Below are 26,565 nucleotides of genomic sequence, written 5' to 3'. Positions count from 1 at the left end.
TTTTTGTGTTTCCCACCTAAATGTCCAATTGTCCAATTATAGTTAAGTTTTTCAAGTTTTTTTTTTTTTTTTTTTTTTTTTTTTTCCTGAAAAATAAAATCGAAAAAGTAATATTAACAAAAAATGGGTAAGTGGGTTTTTGTGTTTCCCACCTAAATGTCCAATTGTCCAATTATAGTTAAGTTTTTCAAGTTTTTTTTTTCCTGAAAAATAAAATCGAAAAAGTAATATTAACAAAATATATATATTATAGTTAAGTTTTTCAAGTTTTTTTTTTTCCTGAAAAATAAAATCGAAAAAGTAATATTAACAAAATATATATATTGAAAATAGAATTTAAGAATACATTCAAGTTAATAACATAGAATTTAAGAATACATTCAAGTTAATAACATAGAATTTAAGAATACATTCAAGTTAGTTTTGTAAGGACTTCAGCCATTTTTAATCCTTTTTTTTTTTTAGGGAAAACACGACAATGTATTTTATTATGAAAAACCCAATAAATCAATATGGAATACAGAATAGAACTGCGATGGAACATTCTCCATCCAAATTAGAAAATCTGGAATGCCTACTGCATATCTAGCCAGACTATGCGCTAAACTGTTGCCTTCCCTCTTTGTATGAGAGTAAAGCAGCTCATCGAATTGTTGAGACAAAATCTTTGCATCCTCCAATAGTAGTCCACATGGCACCAATACCTTCTCAACCTCCCTTAAACCTGTAATAACTGCCATGGAGTCACCTTCTAACACAACCCGCCTCACACCCAAGTTTGATGCGAAAGATAAAGCCCACGCCGCAGCCATTGCTTCGATGTTAGAACTGCCTAGCACTTGATGCACTACCTTTGAACACGATGCAATTACTAGACCTCTGTTATCTCTAATGACTACTCCTATACCAGATTTTTTCTCCTTTGGGAAGATCGCCCCATTAAAGTTAATTTTAAAGCAACCTGATGGGGGTGGCTTCCATCTACACCTTGTTGGCTGAGTGTGATTCGGTATTGAACCAGGGTTGACCTGTCTTGCGTGGAATTCAGCTAACCAATTTCTGGAGAGGTGAGCAATTTGATGGATGGCATCTGCGGGTTGGTTAAGCCGAACTCGGTTTCCTTGGTTCCATATGGACCAAACCGTGACTGCAAATAACTCCAGTTGCTGGGTGTTCTTGATTATCCATGATAAAAGTTCTTTGAAGTCTAAGAACTGAACTTCATCTTGGAAACTCCACAATTCTGGTTCTGCCCACACCAAATCAAGCTCAGGACATGACCACAACATGTAGGGAATTTTCTGTTGAAGCTCGGCATCTGACACATAAATCATCCTCTGTAATTTTGCGCCGAAACATAGAGTGTTTTGTTGGCATGGCTTCACAGCAAGCCCGCCATAGCAATGTCTTCACCTTTTGTGGTACACTCATGGACCATATTTGCTTCCAAACCTTGTGTCTCCATCTGTCAACGATTCATGTACTCTATCCATCAGCTCTTCCTCCATTTTTAAGAACTTATAACCGGACTTGTAGTTGTACATACAATTGTTTGAATAGGGCCAATACAAGATGTCTTCAGACGCAAGTTGGCTTAGTGGAATTTGCTTGATTACCTCCGCCTCTTCCTCATGAAATAACCCCTCCACCATCTCTACATTCCACTGTCTAGTATGTGGATCAATAAGAATATCCACAATAGAGTCTTCAAAATCTGCTATTGGACATTCGGATAAAAAGGGAGGATGCTTTTTTGGTAGCCAGTGATCCTACCAAATTCTGATTTTTTCCCCATTGCCAACCCTCCACCTCACACTCCTTTGAATAACATCCCTCCCTATGAGTATACTCCTCCATGCATAAGAACCCAATCTTGAATCCTTGGCCTCCATGATCGTTGTGTTTGGAAAAAACCGTGCCTTAAAAACCTTGTAGAAGAGAGTGTTTTGGTCGTGCAAAAGCCACCAAGCTTGCTTTGCTAATAGTGAGTCATTGAACATGACAAGATCTCTAAAACCCATACCACCCACTGCTTTTGATTTAGTCAAGTCTTTCCATTTTACCCAATGGATTTTTATCCGGTCACCTCGTTGTCCCCACCAAAACTTTTTTATCATAGCTTCAAGCTCATTGCATAGACCCAATGGAATTTTGAAACATCCCATAGTGTATGTTGGAATGGCTTGGATAACTGATTTTATCAACACTTCCCTACCCGCTTGTGAAAGTAGCTTCCCTTCCCATCCTTGGATTTTTCTCCATACCCTCTCCTTAATGTAATTGAAGCTTGCTTTTTTCCCTTTCCCAACAAATGAAGGTAGACCCAAATATTTCTCATATTGCATAATTTCCGGAACTCCCCAAGCTTCTTTGATTTTGTTCTTTATTGCAACATCGGTTGCTTTGCTAAAGAAAAAGGTTGTTTTGTTTTTGTTTATTTTTTGTCCCGAGACCTCCTCATAATCATTCAAAATATCCAACATCTTCCCACACTCATCCATGGTTGCCCTGCAAAAGAGAAGACAATCATCTGCAAAAAGCAAATGTGTTAGTTTTGGGCCTCTCTTACATAGGGAAAACCCTTGGATATCCCCATCCCTCTCCACTTTTTTAATCATCCCATTCAACCCCTTAGTGCAAAGTAAAAACAGGAATGGAGATAATGGGTCTCCTTGCCTTATACCCCCTGTTAGGTGAATCAAACCACTAGGATCTCCATTCACCAATACTGAGTAGGTAACTGTTCTTACATACACCATAATAAGATTAATCCACCCTTCATTAAAACCCATCTTCCTTATGATTCCTTCAAGAAAAGGCCATTCTACACGATCATAGGCCTTACTCATATCTAGTTTTATGGCCATATAGACATGGCTACCAGAATTATATCTTTGCAAGCAATGTAAAGTCTCAAATGCCACCATAATGTTATCAAAAATTAATCTATCCTTGGTAAAAGTAGATTGGTGTTCTGTAATGATGAAGGGTAGTATTTTCTTCAAACGGTTGGCTAAAACTTTGGAAAAGATTTTATACAACACATTGCAAAGGCTTATGGGGTAGTATTGGTGAACATGCTCGGGGGAATTAATCTTTGGGATAAGTGTAATAAAAGTATGGTTTAAGGGAGTTGGTAGAGTACCTGAATTTAACCACATCAAAATGGAGGAGGTGACATTATGGTTGACCGTGCCCCAAAAGTGTTGATAAAATAAGGGGCATTTTCCATCTGATCCAGGAGCTTTTAGAGGAGTCATTTGTTGCAAAGCCACATGAACTTCACTCGCTTCAAAGGCACGGCTTAGTGAAGAATTCATCGCATCCGTAATCACAGTTGGTACATACTTCAACACCCTTGAAAACCCCTTATGTTTCGATGAAGAAAAAAGTGTGTTGTAGTAACCTACAAAAACAGGTGCTATCTCCTCCACGTGATCTCTCCATAAACCTTCTCCATCTCTAACTCCCTCAATCAAATTTTTCCTATACCTCTTCATTGCACAACTCTGGAAATATTTTGTATTTTTATCCCCTTGCCTTGCCCATAGTAGCCTTGACCTTTGGGCCCACATAGTTGCCTCCCTATCCCTTAATACTTCAATCCCTTTCTTCAACTGCCTAACCCGAGCATTATCCCCACTTAGGACAGCCTCACCTTCGGCCTTGAGGAGTAAAATCCTCAATTTTTCCAATTCCCTCCGCACATTCCCAAATACATTCCTATTCCACCAACTTAAATCCCTACCACACTTTTCTACTCTTTGTAAAATTCCCTCATTAGATTCAGTGACACTAGAATTATGCCACACGGCTTCAACAATCTCATTACAACTCGGATTGGATAGCCACATTTCCTTAAACCGAAACAACTTCTTTCTTTTGTGAGGATCCAAACCTGAAAAAATAATGTGGAGATGGATATGATCTAATGAGTGACAATGTAAATGGTGAACCTTCGTGACAGGAAATTTTAAGAGCCAACTATTTATGGCTAATCCTCTATCTAGTCTTTCCCATATTGAGCTTCCATTCTCAAAGGGCCTAGCCCATGTGAATTTAGGACCTACATATCCTAAATCCATAAATCCACATTCGTCAATTACTTCTCTAAAAAATTGCATTTGATTGTGAGGCCTAATTCCACCTCCCACCTTCTGATCTTGTTTAATGATCTCATTAAAATCCCTAATGCACAACCATGGAGTATTAGATTGAGAGTTGAGATACCTAAGTTGATCTCATGCTTCAATTCTTCTTGTTGTCTCGAGTTCACCATAAAAACTCGTCAAATGCCATTCATTATTTGAATCCTTATCGATGACTGCATCAATATAATACTTTGAAGATCCCACTACTGTCAGATTGATCGAAGACTTCTAAAATAAAGCCAATCCACCACCTATACCTACCCTTGGGACCACCCATCAATGATCATGCTCAATACTTCTTTGTATAATTTCCAATCTCGCATCATTTGCAAGTGTCTCGGCCAAAAACACTACATAGGGATCTTTTGCCCGTGTGATTTCCACAAGCTTTCTTCCTGTACGTAGGTTCCCAAGCCCACAACAATTCCATACCAAGCAACTCATTGATTCTAGTAGGGCTGATGATCAGCCTCCGCCAATATAAATAAAATTCCATCGTCTTTCTGAGAAGCCTGGAATTGCTTAAAAGGCAATTCTGAGAAATCATTTGAAGTCCAAGGTTGTCTTTTCTTTCCTGTGGTAAATTGAGTAGGTGGGATTTTAGTTAGTGTTGGTAGCCTACTTCTGCGTGTCCAAGAAGGAAGAACACACCCCTACACAATATTTTTTGAAACCCTATTAGGCACGTGAGGAGGCGATGCTTCATTTGGTTGACTTGGACTTTTTCACTTGGAATGTCACGTGGCTTAGAGACCCCAAGTGTATCCAGACCCTTTCCTGACTCCTCTGACTTTTGTGACTCTTCATCCACCTTCTTTAAGTCCAGTTCAATCCCATTTGGACAGCTGGACATCCCATTTAAATCGGGATTTAAAGGCAGCGAAGATAACGGACATGCATGATCAATGGGATTCATTCCATTTTGGCTGTTACACATTGATTGCTTATCAGCTCCTTGCATGTAACGTTCAGTGCCGTTTGGGTCACGCTCCGGTTCGGACTGGTTCTGCGGGAATGGTGGCTCCTCTTCCATCAGTTGAGATGCATGTTTGGCTTTCATGTTCATCTTCCTCGTAGAGTAGTAATCTAGCACCATAATAATATGTTTTTTGGAGACCACAAATGGGGAAGCATGTAGGCTGGATCCGAACTCCTTTTGATCATTCCTTAGAGTCCCTTCGCTTTCAATCCAAATCTCACAGTCCCTATCGTCGTGAGTAAGTCAACCACACCAATAACAGATGTTTGGCAATCTTTCGTACTTGAATGAGACCCACACTTGCTTGTTATCTTTCGATGAGATAAGTCGACCTCTGCATAAAGGCATTGTGATATCTACTGAGACTTTTACACGAATAAAGTTGCCCCTATCGTAAACCTTTGAATCAGACTGCTTGATAACTTCACCCATCACTTCGCATATTTTTTCCGCCACCTCAATGGTCATATACCTCATTGGGAGTCCATGGACTTGTACCCAAAAGGTAGTCCTATCATACTTGATATCCTCGATTGGTCGATCATTGTCACAGCGCTGCATAACAACCAAGTGCTTATCGAAACTCCACAGCTCGCTACCCATAATTCTGTCTACATCCTCTTTGTCTTCGAAAGAAAACAGAATCTTATGATCACTAATATGTTGAATTTTGAAGCCCCTTCTTGCTCGCCACAAAGTTGTAAAAGTTCTAGCAATCATTTCAGTATTTAGAGCTCTTTTGGTAAGAAAATTTGCTGCAATGGAGAAGGTTTTGACACTCTCCTTTGGTGTAAGGCAACATCCTGGCCCTTCTCTCTCAGATAGGGAAAGGCATGTCCAAGACTGTGCAAGTCCTCCATAGAGATAGGCTGAAGGCCCTGTTTATTTCCTTGAAATCTATTTCCCAAACCCCTGAAGAAAAAAAAAAAAAAAACCAACCGTAAGCTGAGGAATACACTTGGTATTCCAGGGAACCTAACAGTACCTTCAGATGAAGGGAACAATCAATTCTACAGTGCAAGAGAGGGCAGAAGTACAAACTGAGCTCTCAAGCAGCAGAGAAACTTTTTCTATCCAATGTAGCCATTTTTAACCTTAATTAAATTTAAATCTATACATTTTTATATTTTAAATGTAAGTAGGTCCTCTTTGAAGTCTTCAAAACAAGTGTTACAACACCCTATTAATAAAAACCTTAGAAAAAAGTGTATTTTCAGGACGAGCACTTGGTTCATTTGATATTCTTGTCATTGAATAAGCATATTCGAATAATGTATACACCCAAAAGAAAAAAATCCATCAAAAACAAATAATCAAAGGATATTTGTATAATATACCTAAATTTATAGTAACTCATTATAAACAATAAATTAAAACAAATATTGTGGATTTAGTTAGCTCAAATGGTAAAATATCTGATGATTGAATAAGAGCTAAAAATCGATTGGTGTTTTGGTTTGATAATAAAGAGCTAACATCAAGAAAAGATACTATAAGTTGAAACTTTCTAAAAAAAAAAGAATAGGAAAATGCCTTGCTATCTTACATTTTATGAACATATAATTAATTTATATATTCATTTTTTTTCCTCAATGAATTTGTTGTATCATCCCTAAAATATTCATTTTCCCTCAAAACTCTTACAACCATCACTCCTTCTATCTATGTAAAATATTTTTAATTAATATTTTAAAAAATTAAATAAAAATTCTGATTTTTTTAGAACAAAAATTCTTAATTTCATAGTTGATAATTAAATGGGCTTTTTTTTTTTTTTCAACAAAGTAAAGGTGTACATTTCAAAAAGAAAAAAGAAAAAAAGTAAAGGTGTTAATGGGCTTGGAAGCCCAGGAAAATTTAGAACCCAACCCTACCTACGCCATTCTCACTCTCACCATTGAACCCTTCTCAATTCTCAGTAGTCATGGCGACAACGAAGAAGAGAAGCGAAAACCCCACAAAAACAAAAGATGCAGAGACTAAGAAGAACACCAACAACAACGAGATTTTCGCATCATGCTCTTTCTCCAGCCTCGGTCTCCACTCCTCCTTATGCGACCAGCTCCGAGGTTTGTGTCTCTCTCTTCTCGTACCTTGTCTGACACAAATAAATTTCATACATAGAACCAAGCAAGCAAGCAAGCAAGAAATTGTACCCCAAAAGCAAAATAAACTTTTTTGTTGTCTTAGTAATCGCAAAACACACGGCTTGTTAATTGTTAGTATATTGTAAAAACAGACAGGATGGGCTTCGAAGCTCCCACGTTGGTACAAGCCCAAGCCATTCCAGTTATTCTCTCTGGCCGTCATGTGTATCCTTCTCTTCTTACATTGTTTTGTTTTTTTGGGTTCATATAATATTTGGAGAATTGGGGTGTTATTGTTTCTTTAACTAAAGCACTTTGTAGACTTGTGAATGCTGCTACTGGTACTGGAAAAACTATTGCGTACTTGGCTCCAATCATTCATCACTTGCAGGGAAAACAACCTCGTATTCAGCGTTCTGATGGAACTTTCGGTACATTTCTCTGTCTTTCTTTATTGGGTCAGCTTTATTCTCACCACTCTCTAATCTTGCAATGTATGCTTAATTGTTGAGCTCCTCCATTTTGTGTTCTGAGGGAAAAGAAGGATAGGAGACCAAAACAAATTACTCTATTTGGGGTTATTAAAATGAAAGTTTGAGTTTTTAGTTGATAGTTCTGACTATATCATACCAAAGTGAAAATCTTTGTAATGAATTTAGAATTTTTTTTTTTTTTTTTTTTTTTTTTTTTTTTTTTTTTTTTTTTTTTGTGGGGGGGTTAACGGTTTTCTCTCATTTATCAGTTTGGTTTTTGGAAAATGTTTAGCAGTTAGGAATATATTCATTCCAGTCATTGCCATTGTATTTTTTTTTTTTTTTTGGGTGCGTTTGGTTCCTTAGCTTTAGTTTATCTCCTGGTACTAGCGTTGGTCCTTGTACCAACGCGGGAGCTATGCATGCAGGTTTATGAAATCTTACAGAAGTTATTGCACCGTTTTCATTGGATTGTCCCGGGTTATATAATGGGTGGTGAAAACAGGTCAAAGGAGAAAGCCAGGCTTCGCAAAGGTCAGAATCATGTCTAGTTTTGATATCGATTTTTTATTTCTTTTGTCATATATTTGAACACATCCGTTAATAATATGTTGGATTTTCACCTGGTCCATTTCAGGCATATCTATTCTTGTTGCTACACCTGGGCGCCTCTTGGATCACTTAAAGAATACATCATCATTTTTGCACACTAATATGCGATGGATAATCTTTGACGAAGCTGATATGTATAGTCTAAAATCTCTAGTTGCTATGTTTTTTTATACCATAATATATATAATACTGTTCCACTGATGTATTCTTTTCACGCTATCATGCTGTCATTAACTCTCCCTGTGCTTGACAGGATTTTGGAATTAGGATTTGGGAAAGAAATAGAGGAAATACTAGATCAATTGGGTTCAAGGCCAAATCAGTTTGCTGGCAAAGAGAGTGCTGTTTCATGTAATTCTGAGCCTCAGAGACAGAATTTGCTATTATCGGCTACTTTAAATGAAAAAGTAAATCATCTTGCCAAACTTAGTTTAGAGAATCCTGTTATGATTGGCCTTGATGACAAGAAGATACAGCCTGCATTATCATCTGAAGATTTTGAATCTTTGGGATTTGATGTGAATGATGAATTAGAACAGCCTGATAAATTGATTAGCTCTTCAATTGCAGATTTTAGAGTTCCATCTCAATTAGTTCAGAGATATGTGAAAGGTATATGCTGATATAAAGCTTGATTTTGTGAATCTTTACAGCTCTGTATATAAAGGTTCTGATCGAATTTGTATGCAGTACCCTGTGGCTCACGGCTAGTTGTACTTCTTTCCATTCTAAAGCATCTTTTTGAGAGCGGACCTTCCCAAAAGGTAAGATCGCAGTTGAACTTTAGACTTTCATTGTTTTCTGTATCATGTGAGGCTTTATCTTTTGTAATGCTCTAAACTGCTTTAAACTGGATTTGGTGGGTGTAAAGGATTAATAACATGTTAAACTATAGCTGTGTATATCCTTCTTTCACTTATGTTTCTAATACTGTAGGATCTGGAGTGTCTGGTAATTCTGTAATTTGTGATTTAGGAAAAGTTTCCAGCATAATATTGCCCCCCCCCCCCCCCCCCCCCCCCACCCTCCCCACAAAAAAAGAAAAGGAAAGAATAGAATACATAATTAAAATGGAATCCTTGTGTCTGGTCTATTTTGCTTATAGGGAGTTTCCACAGAGCAAAAAGTGAATACTCTTTTCGTTTTGCTTACGTGGGTGTCTAGAGCTCTTGGATAGCTTGACCATTCCCCTGAGTGTATATAGTCCCCCATCCCACACACCAGGGAATTATAGGGATGAATTCCTCGGGGGTGGCCCCAAGATGTTGGCTAGGAGTTTTGAAACCTTGGGAACCACTAGACCAAGCCCGTAATTTATATATATATATATATATATTCGATAGTTACAACAATGAGGGAAGGGATATTTGAACCCTGGCTCTACTCTTAAAGGAGAATAGGCAATGCCACTAGGATACAAGGCTCTAAGTAAATGTAGTATGTGCTGACTTTTCTTGAAGAATTTAATGCCATTCATGTAGTCTGAATATCTTGGTGGCTTATTTTCAAATTTATAGAGTTTCCGATTGTGAATGATGTTATGTTAGAAGACTAGTTTCCAGCCAATCTCAGAGCGCCAATTACATTTTTTCAACTTTCATAAAATGCATTCTTAGAAAAATTGCCATATCCTTACGCATTCCTAACATTTTAAGGAACTTTTTCGATGATAAGTGCATTGGTGCTTTCCAGATTGTTTATACAAGTTTATTTTCATTTCATGGTAAATATATTCTTCTTATGGTTTGATTTGTCTAAGTTCACTCACATACTCATTCTACAGATTGTGGTATTCTTTTCAACATGTGATGCAGTGGATTTTCACTACTCTCTGCTAAGTGAATTCAAACTCTCCCCTAATACACAACCAGAGGAAGAACTAAGACCATTGTTCATTAGAAGTAAAACTTTTCGATTACATGGGAATATGAAGCAGGAGGATAGAAGAACCACATTTCAGGCTTTTAAAACAGAAAAATTAGCTCTTCTCTTATGCACAGATGTTATTGCTAGAGGCGTGGATATTCCAAAAGTTAGATTTATTATACAATATGATTCTCCAGGGGAGGCTACGGAATATGTGCATAGGTATATCAGAGGCTTCTAAGTTCTAACTGCTTCTTTTTCTTTTCTTTTTTTCTTTTTTCTTTTCTTTTTAATTTTAACTTTAGTATTTTCTCTCTGGGTGACTTTTAGTGGTACCAACACTTCTTATGTTTATATCATGGTATGCAGTCTAAGATGACCATTCAATGAATTTTGACTTGGAAATTAGTTGGCAAACATTATGATATAATTTAACTCTATATATGCTTATGTTATTCACATTAGATTAATGCTTGTGGCGAGCTTGTTACAACATTTCATCTGGTTGAGCATCTCAGAACAGCGGCATCCTAAATAATCATCTGAACATATTTGAAAAATATAGCAAATGGATATTCCCCACTTCTTATTGGACTCCTGCATTACTATTCTCTGATCTGAAGTTACATTTAGTGTTCACTGTCATAGAGTTTTATTTCTGAGTACATGAGATTCCCCAGGCTGGGTTTTTAAAATATGTAATCCAGCCAATGCAGTATTTCTTGTTGGTGTTGTATAAATGGTCCATAGGAAGCTTAATCCTCTCTTTGATCCATGATGCAGGGTTGGCAGAACTGCTCGGTTGGGTGAACGAGGAGAGGCATTGTTATTTCTGCAACCAGTTGAAATGGACTATTTAAAAGACTTGGAGAAACATGGCGAGTCTTTAACTGAGTATCCCCTCCTTAAAGTCTTGGATAGTTTCCCATTGTATGATCAGAAGCGCCATGTCAAGAAGTTTCTCACCTTAGACTTACATCCCTGGGTTCTAGCTCTGCAGAAGGCACTTGAATCATTTGTTGTGGCCCAGGTATAATCTTGCACATTGATCCATAATAATGTATTCCCGCAACTTGGGTGGTATATTTGGATGATTACATATTTGATCTTTAATATTATTATGTTGCATTCTAAATCTAACTTTTTTCCTTCTCATCTATGCTTTAGCCAAGCATGAAGAAACTGGCCAAGGACGCTTTTTGCTCCTGGGTCCGTGCATACACTGCCCATCGTGGGGAGCTGAAAAGAATATTTATGGTGAAGAAACTTCATTTAGGGCATGTCGCAAAGAGCTTTGCATTGAAGGAACAACCTTCCTTGGTTGGTAAGTCATTTCAAAACCAACAAAGGAAGAGGAAGAGAGAAGAAAAGCAGAAGGGACTGTCGAGATCGAAAAAGAGGAAATTTGTTGGTAAGAACATGAACAAATAATACAAAGCAGCAAACAGTGACAATTTGAAAGTTGAGAGTTGTACTGCTGCTGAAGCGAGGCTGACCAATTGTTTAGACTTTAGAGCTCTTCCAAAGTCTGTAGCAGACAATGGCTAACAAATGAAGGTTGAGGCTGCGGGACTTGAATAGTTCATTGCCTCCACCCTATTCATTTTGCCATGGGCCAGGTGATTGCATATGCGAAAGGTATTTATTTGTGTATTCAAAGAGTTCAGGAATGACAAAAGGCTTATGTACTTCTATAGTCACTTGGGATCTTGCATTGAGATTTGATGATCAAAGTTTTGACACACACAGAAAGTTTTAGTTTCCAGCCATGATACACGCAATCCGAAGCATTCTATTTTTACGAGTGATTCTAGGACCAAACATTATTTCACAATTTCTTTGTCACAACTCTAACATGGCAGGCTGTCGGCAATGACATAATGGAACTTGTTCCTTTTGTTAAGCTACTGATATGGCTCAACTACCCTACCCCATGTGCTTTACTATAGCTATAGCTTGTTCCTTTGATAAGCAAGAACCTAAACTCGACAGCATTTTTAGTTGTACTATTTTTCCTATTCCATTATAGTATTTTAGAGATAGTCCAAATCCATGTCATTCCCTAATCTGACATGCTCAAATAATGGTTTGGTTAACAATATAATATCTACTAGTTTTTCCTGACAAGTACAAATCCATTGGGTTCCACTTCCACAAGAGAGATGTAAACAATTCATGTTAGTTGAAACCTATTACTCTCCTTTTTAAAGGCTTTCTTATTTTGTCTCCGAAAGATTATAGAAAGTGGGAACCTTTTTGTTTACTATTAATGTCCTTCAAATCACTCAAACTTCTTTGTGTGTAAACTATTCTTTTAGCTGAATTAAGCCAATGATGGGCCCAGAAAAAATGTCAGAAAATAGTGGATAGGATGTTGAAATTGCATGAAATAATTGGATATATATATCTAAATCTAAAGAGTCAAAATCAAAGGCACATGGGCTGAAGGAATGGGCTGGGGCCCAGCAATGCCAGTCCAAACCTAAAGGCATTAAATGCATCGAACGCGTTGACGAATGTAGAACTACAACCATAAGCACAAATGATGAAATATCCGAAGTGTACATCCCAACCTCAGGTGAGTTTAGTTTAGCTTCCCTTTGTTGGGTTCTCTTTTGGGCCCACACACAGCTAGACTTCAAAATTAGGCCGGTGTTAATTTCATTTTAGGCCCAGCAACCATGTTTTGGCCCACTTGACGTCCCCTTTGTCGGGGATACCACCATGTCCAAATTTCTTTCTTGATTCTGACTTTTACTATTTCATTTTGATTTTTTAAAGGTACAATGTATTTATATAATATATATTGAAGTATGAACTCCTTAAAGACTAAGTAAATCCACTTTCATTTCATTAATACAAGTATAAACCTTAATAAATTATAAATAAATAAAGTATCACATTCTGAAAAAAATTTCATTAACTTTTCATAATGAATGAATTTTATAACTTCTTTGAAAAATAGAATAAACATTTAAAAAAAATCAGTGTGTTATAATAAATAAATTACATAAAAAGTAAAACTAAGTATATAAATAGGTCAAGAAACTATCTAATTTTTGCTTACTAAATAATATCCTTGGCAATGGTTTTTCGAAAGTGACAAAAATTCAAAAAGAAATATCAGTAGTATTAAATTTAAGTACTAAAGTTGTAAAATGTATCTAATTATGGTTATTTCTAAAACACCTGCATAGAGTTGGCAAATGGCAACTGATCAAAAAAGAACATCAATATTATTAATTTAAGTCTGAGAGTTTTTTTTTTATTTTTTTATTTTTTTTAACATACCATAGAATTTCAATCAATGGTCATTAGGTGAAGACACTTAATTGATTTTTGGTGTAGGCAAGGTTAAAACCTTAGATTTTTTATTCGACGACAAGAGACTTTACCGGCTAAACAAATTAAAATCTACAAGTATGAACAATTCATATGTATCTAATTGTGGTTATTTTTAAGTTTACCTTTACAATTGCAAACAACTATAAATAGTTAATATATTTGAAATGGAAGTTCAATAAAGGACTAATTAATTCATTATAACTTTTTGTTAAGTGTCCTAATTAGATTGAAAGATACTACGTCTACAACATTTTTACAACAAATCACGGTGGTTAGTTGTTATTGGTTCAAATTTGAAACTAACACTAAAATTACTTTTTTGCCCTAACAATAACAACCAGTAATAACCTGCCACTTAGGATTTGTTGTAAAAATGTTGTAAAAATATTATAAATATATCATTTCTCAATTAGATTTCAAAATTCCACTCTAACTTTATGTGACAAGTGTCTCATTTAAGACTACTTCAAGCCATTTAAAGGAATATTCATGATTCCAGTATTCCATTCCACCCATTTGAAACTACTTCAAACTCTCTCAAAAAAAAAAAAAAAAAAAAGAAAAAGAAAAAGGAAACTACTTCAAACTCAATAAGTATTAACGAAAATACTTGTATTGCGATAAAAAAAAAAAAAAAAAAAAAAAAGTTAAGAAACGAAAATTAAAAAAACTATTTACATACTAGAATTGAGTAATGTAGTAATTTACTTACTCTAGCAAACAATATTCTTACAAAGTTCTTTTTCTTTTTAAGAGTTGGTAAAAATTCAAAATGAATATTAACAACATTAAACTTTTTTTAAGAGATAATTACAATATGTTTCTAATCCCGCAGTTCAAACCCTTTCCCCTAAACCCCCAAACACTTTATATATATAATAACCATAGTAGATCTTAAATTTCTTTAGAAATAAATTGAATTTGCTCATTGACAAATGACAAGATATTCACATGTAATTTTTTTTCAATGTTCAAAAAAATAAATTACATGTGAATTTATTGAGTTGAGTCTATTGATGGCACATTCCGCATTGCGAATGCGCAAAAAGAACATGGGTGTTGAGTGTTATGCATTTTTTATTACATGATCAATGCATGTTACGATATATTCAAACGCATGGCATTGGCATGTTAACCATTATGCGTCACAGAGAACAAAAGGTTGTAAATAATGTGACTCCAGGAACAACAATTTCATTCATAAATTGATTCCCTTTTTAAAATCAGAAATCCTTTTGATCTTTTCAAGTGTTGTAATGTAAGTATATGTCTGTTTTGGAACTTTTTTTTTGTGTGTGTGTGTGTGAAAGTTTAACAAATGCCCTAAAGGCATTGGTTTAGAAATTATTTTTAAAAACTTTTTATATAAAAAAAAAAGTGGTATTAAAACTTTCTTAAAATCGCCTATTAACAAATGCCTTAAAAACATTAGTTTATCGAACCCTTTTTCTTTTTTCTTGGATGCGAAGGAACTTAAGTTTTTGGTCACTAAACTCGTGTTATTATTGGCATAACATCATTTTTTGTGAACACCCCCCCTCCCAGAGAGAGAGAGAGAGAGAGAGAGAGAGAGAGAGAGAGAGAGAGAGAGAGAGAGAGAGAGAGAGAGAGAGAGAGAGAGGTGACTAAAATAAACATTTGGCTCTTCAAATTTTGGGTTGTTTCTATTTGGCCATCTAAGTTGATGACTCTTCATGTTTGGTTCTATTTTCATATTGAACATACCATCCATTTTTGTAAGTAATTAGGAGAAACTTGGTATTATATGGATGACGTCTCTTAATTAATGGAAACTATTTATTTGGTATTTGATGATCAGATTACTCACAAAAATGGATGGCATGACCTATACAAGAATAGATTAAATCAAAACATGAATGGCCAAAAACAAATTAAAATGTAAAGAACCAAAATGAAAAACTTAAGACTTTAATTGGCAAAAATGTGCTTTAGTTTAAAGAGATAATAAACAAAAGAAGAGAGTACTTTTGGCTTGCTCATTGCTAATGATTTAGGGATAGAGTTTAGTGACAAATTTGGTAGGCCAAACCAACAATAGGAAGATGACTCACTTAAAATGATTATATACTGCAAGGACCAAGTTTGAACTTCTAGCCCAACATGTGGATGGACTTCGGCCCAAAAAGCCCAAAACAATGAATTTATAGAGAATGAGTTAGAAAACTGGGCTTCAGTTGATCTCACAATCAATAGGATAAGTTTGATGATAACAAAAGGAAATTAGACAACAGTAATATGAAGAAAATATGTCCTCGGCGAATTTCGAGGACACTAATTCTGATATATAGTTCTTGAGTTACGTTACAGATTTGGTTATGGATTGCTACAGTGTTTTCTCTCTCTATTTTCCTGATTCCCCCCTTCTTCTTCTTTTTCTCCTCCTTTTTATACTGTCTTTTCTTTTCATATATCCCCTCCACGTGCTTGCTAGACTGTTAGCGTGAATACTTGTCCCATCAGTAATATTGATAAGTCTTCATATAGTAGCTGTAAGACTGAAATGCACTGTTCAGGTATTACTTCTACATTAATGCGGCCAGGGAGTTAGCTAAAGTGCATTTAATGAGGAGGTGTCAGCTTTCTCCTTAGATATTTATGTCTTTCCCTTGCCTGATGCTTCTACAATACTCATCAACACCAACGAGATTTTCTAGTGAGGTCACTCTGAGCAATAGACACCTTCTTCTGACCTCGGTAATGGTCAGTCGAGGGTGCCTTTATCCTCGGCCCCTTCATTTGGGTCCTTTGGATCAGAACTATCCTTTATTTACTAACTCAGTCTTTTCTAACAAAGATGTTTCTTCTTTGGGCAATTTCCCGTCCTTGGATTAGGCCCCAGGCTCGAAATTTAAACCAACTATTGAACTCCTAAGCCCAATATCCCCACATATACAATCGCTTAAGTGTGATTTAGTAAGTGAACACATATAAGTCATCTTCTTATCTTTGTTCATGATTTAAATTCAAGGTATTCATGCATACAAGGTTCAATATAGAGCTGCTATCAATATAGCTACCATCCACTATAAGCCTTGTGTTAGTTATATTGACTAAAAATTAAAAAGGAAAAAATTTGTATCCAAACTAATTTGAAGTTATTTTTCTCCAACTTATTGCGTAGTGATTGAAAAGACAATTCATGTGTAGTTTTAATCATATGTCTCTTTTAATAAGTCATACGATTTGTTTAAACAATATACATGAATAATCTTATAAATAACTACGTAATAGATTGAAAAAAAATAGTTTCATACTTGTTTGGAATCAAAATTTGTCCAAATTAAAATCTTAAAAAGTAAAAGTATAACTATCATATATGTTGATGAAAATATTACAAATAAAATCCAACATAACTAGCGACATGTGGTGATGAAATTAAGAAACCAAAAGTGGCTTTATTGTCAAATGTAGTTATTCATTTCTCATGATGTTTCAATGTCTCCAGTGGTATACAATCATAACAGGGATTAATCATGGTGGATATACAACTTTTATAAGATGTCCTAACGAATGAGTACTAAATATATTAATATTTGTTTTCACTTTTCGGTGTGTCTTTGATGCATAATAAGACACTTTACATTGGAACAGTTCAACAGTATATGACCTAGAGGTTGACCTTATAAAAGAAAATAATAGAGCAGAATTATTGAAATGTATTGCATTCGATGTTTGTCAACATGTCAGTAGACTCATTACTACACCATAAAATTTGGGCAACCATTCAATAACAAAAACTGGCCGAAATTTATGGTGACCTATTAAATTATAAGCCTTTTTTTCATAAATGAAAAGCAGGGGATATAAAGTCATCTACTAATTTAACACTCAAGATTAAAATCTAGAAACAAACACAAACCAAAATATCGTATGTTTCGAATGCTTTAAAATCAATATTTTTTGACCTTATGATAAGGACGGGAAATCATTAGATTATTTGTCAAACACACATTGATATATATATTTTTATTCATAAAAAAAATAGATATAGATTTTATATATATATATATATAGGTAAACATAAGCATATTATTAGATTGAAATTAATTATTACATGGATTGGGCACTTAATATTCATATTCATCTTTCTTTTGTAACAAAAACAAAATTATTAAGAGATCTATGATTTAGTGGTATTGTCAAATTCTCCCATGAAAAAGAATTCATGTTCAAATTTTCCCTCTCCCACCTGATTATAAGGGAAAAACAATTTGGAGTTCATCCTCATGGAATGATTTTTTTTTTTTTTTTATGAACAGAAAAAAGGGTAGGGGCGACTTGAGTTGGCATCTTCCACATGAGCGTGACCATAATGACACCCTATCTGCTGGACCCTAACCTGCCGGAGTTGGAAATCTAGATAAGCCATAACTGTGCACCCAGCCTTAGATGCTAGTGAGCAAGAGCCAAGAGCATGAGGTTATTATAAAAAGATAATGAAAGGATATGACTCACAATGAACTTCAAAATCATACTAAAAAAATAGATTACAGTTCTTTAAAGTTCCTAGGGTAATTCATCATGAAATTCCTAAAATCTTCTCCATCCATTTTGAAATAAGTGGATTGAATTTTTCCACTTCATCAATAATTTAAAGAGATACCAAAATGGTTATAGTCAACATTTTTTAAACTCAATTGACATTATATCATTTTTTAATATAATTTTGAAGAAATAGATATAAATTGATATTATAAGGACAAAATTGAAAATTTACTTATATATATATATAAATAATATGAAGGGGTTAGTAGAGGAGAGTGAAGGGAAATGTTAATCCCTTCCCCTATTTGGAAGTTTTAAAAATTAAATAGAGGATGAGGTATAGATGTCCCTCCTCCTTATTTGAATGTTTTAAAAACTAAAATGTGAAGTAAATGAAATAGTAAGACATCATATAAACTGAAAATTATACTGATCTTTTGTTTAATTTATATAAATAAATATAAATATAAATATAAATTGAAAATTGAAAACTTATTATTATTTTTAATATAAGCGAAAACCTTCCTCTCTCATCCTCTTCCTAATTTGGGAAATTAAAATTGAAGGGTTTTTCTCTCTAAAGCTCCTTAAATCTCTTCCCTAACATTGCATTTGGGAAAGGAAAAAGAAGGGAGAAGAGAAGAGAAGAGAAAAGTTGGATTTTCACTGTTTGACAGGTAAAAAGAAAGAGAAATTGGAAAGAGAATGAACCAACTAGGCCCACATTTTCATTTTTGCCCAAATTGAGTGGACATGGAAAGAAAATTCTAGTTAAAAAACATAGTTGTAAAGTTTGACTTTTAACCCTTCCAAAATTACACTTTTGTTCATTACTTTAAATCCATCTCTTTTCTTTCTAAGGGTATAAAAGTAATATATATATATATATATATATATATATTTCTTTCCATTTATCTTCCCTTTACAAATCAAACAAAATAAATCTTATTTTTTTTTCTTTTCTCTTTTCTCTTTTCATCCCTTATCCAAACATAGATAAGAGAAGTGTTTTTCTTTTATTTTCTTTCACGTTTCTTTTTCTTTACTCATTTCTTTTTTCTTGATCTCTAACCTCATTTTCAACCAAACGAAGTCTAAAAATATATAAATAAATTTAAAATCTTATCTCCTCTCCCCTAATCCCCTCTTCGATCTCTATCTCCATGTAAACACGAGAAAATTTTCTCATTTCCCCATCTAAGTATCTATATTAATTATTAAACAAGCTAAGCTTTTAGGTTAGAAAAAAAAAGAAAGTTAGATAATGATTATGGTGGTGCAGCTCGTGCTACACGTCAGACGATGGACCACAATAATTCTAGTACTAGCTAGTATTTTCTCCAAACGGAGCCGATACTAAAAACCCAGCAATAATCACACTCCCACGTGAATGGCAATAATAGCATGCAATTTGAATACTCCTATTTTTTTTTTTTTTAATTAAAGGGGTTGTCGGTGTGTTACATTTAAAAATAAATACTTTAGGGTATACCCTACAGAGACTCTTCAATTTGTAAGAAAAAAAAAACAGTGTTAAAAAAAAAAAAAAATTAAATGTGTGCGCAGAGAAGTGAGAATATGAGAGATGAGAAGCGTGGAAGTGTGACTCATAGGGGGACAAGGGCAATGATAATTACAGTCCTTTATTTTCATAAGTTTGGGACACTTTGAAGTGAAGGTTTCCTCTAAACATTCATCTAAGCCGTGAATCTCGCTTCTTTGCTTGCCCTATGGGATTCTTTTATTGAGTTTGTACTCAATGTTCACTGTATGTTACCTAGAATTGTACGTTTTTCGGATTTTCTTAATTACTTGGTCTACTACTCTTCAATTTGTCCATCCATGCACTGTTTATGCCTTTTTTTAAACGAAGAGGACAACCTAATTTTTTTTGTAGTTGGTGTCGATCACCTTTCGTTTTGTTTTATACTTCATTGTGTATTAATTAATTCATTCATAAACTACTAAGTACTACCTAATGCATCTAATGCATTGTTTTTTTGATAGCTAGGATGCTACTAATGCATTTGTAATTGCTAATTAATTCGCAATCATGCATGTATGGTAGGAGACCGGGCTCTATTTTGTTAATCGATCTGATTAATTAACAGGTGTCCTTAGGGTATTTGTTAATAAATCATTTAAAGTAAGTTCTGATGCTAGTTTTATGAGAAATATAAAAACTGTCAAAAATCAATTTCTTTTTTCTTTTTTCATAAAAAGTTTCTAAAATTATTTCCTAAACTAATACCCTTAGAGCATCTGTTTACTTTAAAATTAAAAACATGATGAAAACCATTAATTTATTTTATTTAGATAATTTGATAATTACAATGGGGAGCGAGGATTTGAATCTTGAATGTCTCTATTAAAAACATCAAAATATGTTAATCAGTTGAGTTACAAAACTCTTGACTGAACATACAAGTTTGTTCCAAATTTGTTGTCAATGTCATGACTCATGACTCATGATTATTTAGCTTGCCATGATAATATTTCTCTTTAAACAATCTATTTCTTAATAAAGATTTATTATTATTATTATTATTATTATTATTATTTTGATAATCTGCATAAAGATTTTATTGACAAAATAAACCACCCCAGAGGTCTACACAGGATAGCCAAAGCCATTGGCTTGCTCCAACAAAATTACATTTATGTTATAAATCTAATGTAGATTTGCGATTGATAAGTCTAATGTAGATTGTGATATGGAAATGAACCATTTATGTCTTAAATTCTTTTTTTTTTCTTTTTTCTTTTTTTAATTCAATCGTTAGGGGGAGAAAATTTAAACTCTAGACATCTTTATTGGAAAGACAAGAAATCGTCAATTGAGCTATAAGACTTGTCCAATTTGTGTTAAAGGTAAAGACTAAAGAGTAAATTTTTTTTGTTGTATATATAATGTAACACAAAAATTAACAAACAAAATAATTGAGATAAGTTAAAACGCGTGGCTCTAGAATATGCATATGTGCAATGTATGATACATGCAATCAAAATTGAGTGGTGATTTTTTATTTTATTGAAACTAGTCGCAAACTATGTAGGGAAACCTATTTGTTTATGTAGTAAACTAAAATAAATTTAATAAAATCTTAAATTGATTATGAAATTATACCATTGTATAAATTACTCCAGTCTTTTATGTTACAATTATATATATATATATATATATATATAAAACATTGTTTGAACATGCAATGGGCTTGCAAAAAATCTGCTAGACATATTTAGATATTTCAAAAAAAAAAAAAAATCAGATATTAAAACTTTTGAAGTGCCAAAAAATGTTAAAGAATCAAAAGATTCACCGCCTAGAAATTATTGAAACAATATATGTATATATGTGTGCATGTGTGTGACTATACAATAGAAAAACATAAGAGAAAGATGTGTTAAAAAAAAAAAAAAAAAAAAACCCATAGCTATAACTATTGAAGTTTGCCAAATAGTTTCAAATTTTGCAAAAAAAAAAAAAAAAAAACTAAAAAATATAGATGTTAAAACTTCCAAAAGGGCAAAAGATTAAAGAATCAAAATATTCAAAGCTTACAAATTATAGAAACAACACAAAAAAATAAAATCATGTTTCTTTCATGTACTAAAAGTTGTTTTTAAGGATATGTTTGGATACCTCTTATTGCTGAAAATTGAAAACTGAAAATATTGTAGCAAAATAATTTTTAAATATGTGAATAGTACTGTGAGACCCAATTTTAATGAAAATTTTACTGAATTAGACAACTTGTGAGTCCCGTGAACAGTGTACGAGACCTACTGACAAAGTCGCAAATGCATTGAAAAACGTTTTTAGCGCAATCCAAACTAACACTAAGTCTGTTTTTTGTTGATCAAAGACTTTTGATTTGCATAGGGTTTTTGAGTTTTTGGTTTACACGTTTATTTTATGGGTTTTTGAGTTTTTGATTAAGTTCTTTATTTTCATCCGTTACTTGCATAAAAAGTTTCTTTTCGTTTGTCACTTCTGTCATCTTAAACTATGAAAATATATATATTTATATATATATATATATATATATATATATATATATATATTATCCAAACTAATACTAAGTCTGTTTTCTGCTGATCAAAGACTATTGATTTGCATAGGGTTTTTGAGTTTTTGATTTACACGTTTATTTTATGGGTTTTTGAGTTTTTGATTTAAGTTCTTCATTTTTATCTGTTACTTGCATAAAAAGTTTCTTTCCGTTTGTCACTTCTGTCATCTTAAACTATGAAATATATATATATATATATATAAGCCCTAAAATTTTTCAAATATAAAATGAATAGAACTTGTACAATTTTAATAAATTCAAATTGAAGCTATTTCATTGTTGAAAAAGAACAAAATAGCTAAGAAATTTTTTATGAAATATCTAGTTGTATAAATTGGATCTATTATTTAAAGAAAATAATCCATCATTGAGCAATCACATCAAAATTAGCCATTAAATTCAAATTGAAGCTATTTCATTGTTGAAAAAGAACTAAACAACTAAGAAAAATTTTGTGCAAATTGCATCTATTATTTAGAGAAAATAATCCAACATCGAGCAATCACATCAAAATTAGCCATTAATCGTAAATAGTCAAGACCACTTAGAACCTCATGGTGATGTAGAACACCTCTTTCAAAGCATGCAGGTTGATTTTGATATCAAAGTTCATCAAGAAAATAATCACAAAGCCTATCAATCATTTCCATGAAAGCAATGGGTCCAAATTTTATCAGAAGCAAGTTAGAATTTGTAAGGACGTAACTATCTTAACCCTTTAAGTCTTTAACTTACATGAGGTTTTCTGGCTTGTTTTTTAGTCAACTCGCTTGTAATAAACTACATATGATTCACGCATTGTTCATAACCAAGTCATGCAACATAATTCGCATTTTAAAAAAAAAATGCAACTTAATAATAATTGAATTTCAATTCATCAACATATCATAATTATACCTTTTTTTATATTGAAGAATATCATAATTATACCTTAGTTACTGTTTTGAATGTCATAGACAAAGATGAACCCTCTTAAGTCCTAAATCCTAATACAAAACAGAATTGAGAGTTTATATATATAATCAAGTCCAACAGGTTGACCATTGCTAATCCTAGGACCCAATTGGCATGTCCCAATAATTTTAAAAAAATGCATACACATAAATATTTGAAGCACTCAGTTCAAAGGAAAAACAACAATTTTAGGATTAGAAACACCAGCCCCCATCCTCCAAAAGAAAAAAAAAATCTAATCTTTAAAATTATTGCAAACAAAAAGGTACTAACCAATCAAACCTGTTCTTTTTCCCAAGCTGATGGGGTAGTATTGTTAGCAGCCATGAGACCCTTGAAATAGCGGAAGAGAGTCACAGAGATTTGAGAGTTCAAATAATATTGTAAAAATATTTGTTGGGTTTGTATGGTTTTTGAGTTTTTGGTTTCACACTTTCACATTTGTTTTCTAGGTTGTAGGATTTTAACTTTTAAATCCTAGTCCTAATATTAGTCTCTCTAATATTGCAGTCTAATTAAATAAATAAATTATAATGAGGCCTAAATTTATTAGGCTTGTAAAGATAATGGGTCAAAATTTTAAAAGTTTTAAAAAACTAATAAGCTTTGTTTGTTTATATAGTCACAGAGATTTGAGAGTTCAAATAATAATGTAAAAAAAATTGTTAGGTTGTACAGTTTTTGAGTTTATTTTTTTATTTTTTATTTTTTTAAATTAGACGGTTTTTGAGTTTTTGGTTTCACACTTTCATGTTTGTTTTCTAGGTTGTAGGGTTTTAAATCCTAATACTAATGTACTAATGTGAGTCTCTCTAATATTGCAGTCTAATTAAAGAAATTAAAAAATAAAATAAATTATAATGAGATGTAAATTTATAGACTTATAAAGTTGATGTGTCAAAATTTTAAAAGGTCAATAAAAAATCAAAGACTTTGGTTTTTTATATTATATATAAATAAATAAAAATTATTTTAAATATAGTAAAAAATGCTCTTTCTTTCTTTATCACCTTTTTATTTTTATTTTTTTAGGTTTAGAATCTTATTGATTTATATACAAGTACATCATGTTTTCTAAAGCAATAAAAAAGCGAGGCAATCCATCCGTATTATATAATAGCTTTATTATCACAAGTATATGAGGCCAATTACTGTTCTATTTTATTTTATTTTACAAAAAAATATATTTTTTGCATTCTATGGTATTTGGTACGATATAAAAACACAAATCAATGGAAAAGAAGACCAATATAGTTGACAATATTTTCAGTTTTTAAAGGGTGGAAAACATTCTTTGGAACCTTATATACTCAAACAAACCATCATAAATAAATGGCATACCAAACAAAACCCTCCTATTGGTAAATTTTATCACTTCACCTTCTTCTCGTCTATTGATAGTCATTGACCAACGATTGAATTTTTTTTTTATTTTTTTATTTATTCAAACAAGTCATTTTCTCACTTTATTTTTGGGCATTGGATCCAAATTTTGGGACCAAACTTCAAATATTTTTTTGAGAAGGAAAAAAAATTTGAGGCTCCCAAATGACCCAAAAAAATATGAAATGTTTTCCTATTTTGAGTATGTTGTCATAAATGAAAGTTTTTGTTCGTATAGTAAATATTTGAAGGGTAAATTATATATTTGGTCCTTATACTTCATACCGTATTTCAATTCGGTCTTTAACTTTTTAATTATATCAATTTGGTCCATAACCTTTTAGTTCTATGTTAACTTAGTCCATTTCGTTATCTCTTAAATAAAAATTGCTGACGTGGCAAATAGTAAAAATAAAAAATTAGTTTATTGCCACATCAAAGGAAACTAATTTTTTATTTTGGTTGTTAGCCACATCAGCAATTAATTTCCATCTAAAAGATAACGACATAGACCAAATTCACGTAATTGAAAAGTTAAAGACAAAATTGAAAAGTTAAAGACAAAATTGAAATATGGTGTAAAAAATATGGACAAAATACATATTTTACCCATATTTGAATTTACAATTAATATTGATGATTTTTATGGCTCATTTTTAGGATCAAAATCAAACATAGGATAACAAATCAATTTTATAGAAAATTTTTTTCTTCAAAATAAACATATCGTAATGTTTTTTTAAAAAATAATAATTTTTGAAGGGTTTCGAATTGGCAAAGTGCAATATCTTGGAAATGTGTCAATTCAAATGAAGAATTGTGATCTTTCACTTAAAACTCTTCATTATCTAAATATTAAGTGCCAGAAATGGACACAATATTTCTTTTCTTTTATAGTAAAAAAAATATATATATATATATATATATATATATAACTTTTTGGAGGAATATGAATTAACAAAAATGCAAAAAAGTAATTTAATTTATGTACTAAATCTTCTTTAAAAAGTTATAAATTCAAATTAAAACCAATAATAATTTATCGTCTATAATTTGTTATGAAAATGTTGTGGATGTAACAATTTTTATTTAAATAGAGAAAGATGATCTTTATTTAAAAGTTTTCATCATCTAAAAATTAAGGGTTTGAAATAGACACAATTTATTTTGTTTTTCTTTCTTTAATATAATAAAGTACACAAATCCGTAAGATAGCTTTAAGAAATAATTAACCTTTATAAATGTTGTTAGCTGTTTGGTGATTTTGTTGAATCAGGAGGTGAATTGCTTATGACTCTTTAACAAACTCATTCAATTATGGGCTTTTATAACCTTAAAGATAATATTTCAAACACGACTTAAAAGTTGCACTGATTTTAGAGAAATGTTATGTTCACAATCCATACACTTTCACAATAAATTTTAAGTGGTAGGTTATTATTGGTTGTTATGGGTGGGTAGAAAAGTAACCTAAATTGTGAATTCAAATTAGAACCAATAACAACTTACTATCTATGATTTATTGTGAAAACGTTGTGAAAATAACACTTTTCTTGATTTTATGATTAGTGTTTTCTACTCAATTTTTTCAACCATTTATGTTTCATATATTTATCCCTGAAAATATCCTTTGTACTTTAATTTCTCCGTGTGTATTTTAGTTCATAACATGCTTCTTTATTTAAATTTGTAACAAACTATTGTTACTATAATGATTTTTTTTTTTCTTGCTGAATATCGCTTTTTATTTATTATTTTTTATTTTCATGAATGGCTAAAATGATTTAGTTGTTTTTGCAAGAAATATAAGGAATTGATAATATATACTTCTTTCACATTTCACTAAAAATGAAAGGAAAAAATTTCACATTCAACAATCATAGAGCTTGAATCAAAATGTTATATAATATTGAGGACAAGATTTCAAAATTTTAAATATAAAAAGACAAAATCAAAATAATCCCAAAATTTAAATAGTCTAACGTACAATTTAGACAAATAATTATTAGATATTCTTGGAATATGATGATGTGGTGTTCCATTTTCTCACATTTTTTTGTAGATTCTATTAAATAAATTCAAGGTTAGATCAATTATACATGAACGTGAGACAAACATCACCGTACTTGATCCGGA

At 32.5% G+C, this 26,565-nt stretch overlaps 1 protein-coding gene across 2 annotated transcripts; it reads left to right on the top strand.

The window, feature by feature from the left end:
- Window positions 1–7,007: 7,007 nt before the first annotated feature.
- LOC126705930 (DEAD-box ATP-dependent RNA helicase 17) lies at window positions 7,008–12,075 on the top strand. 2 transcript variants are annotated; one of them, XM_050405152.1, is made up of 10 exons: window positions 7,008–7,199; window positions 7,370–7,442; window positions 7,539–7,648; window positions 8,081–8,224; window positions 8,328–8,436; window positions 8,556–8,914; window positions 8,993–9,066; window positions 10,086–10,390; window positions 10,952–11,198; window positions 11,336–12,075. In XM_050405152.1, exons 1-10 carry the CDS (start codon window positions 7,055–7,057, stop codon window positions 11,597–11,599), a joined length of 1,830 nt encoding a protein of 609 aa, XP_050261109.1. In that variant the 5' UTR covers window positions 7,008–7,054; the 3' UTR covers window positions 11,600–12,075. The 2 variants fall into 2 exon arrangements, with proteins under 2 accessions (XP_050261109.1, XP_050261110.1); XM_050405153.1 differs by lacking the exons at window positions 7,008–7,199; window positions 7,370–7,442 and having other exon boundaries at window positions 8,119–8,224.
- The last annotated feature ends 14,490 nt before the right edge of the window (window positions 12,076–26,565 follow it).

The sequence above is a fragment of the Quercus robur genome, chromosome 11, assembly GCF_932294415.1.
Source record: "Quercus robur chromosome 11, dhQueRobu3.1, whole genome shotgun sequence".
Classification (NCBI taxonomy): Eukaryota; Viridiplantae; Streptophyta; class Magnoliopsida; order Fagales; family Fagaceae; genus Quercus; species Quercus robur.
Note: the sequence above shows the minus strand (reverse complement) of the source record. Positions and strands in the feature narration are given on the sequence as shown.

Bases quoted from the DNA above. Each gene is read 5' to 3' on its own strand.
- LOC126705930 (XM_050405152.1), top strand. From the start codon at position 7,055: ATGGCGACAACGAAGAAGAGAAGCGAAAACCCCACAAAAACAAAAGAT. The intron at 7,649-8,080 runs GTACATTTCTCT...TCCTGGTACTAG, and splicing joins GCGTTCTGATGGAACTTTCG to CGTTGGTCCTTGTACCAACG. The intron at 8,225-8,327 runs GTCAGAATCATG...GGTCCATTTCAG, and splicing joins GAAAGCCAGGCTTCGCAAAG to GCATATCTATTCTTGTTGCT.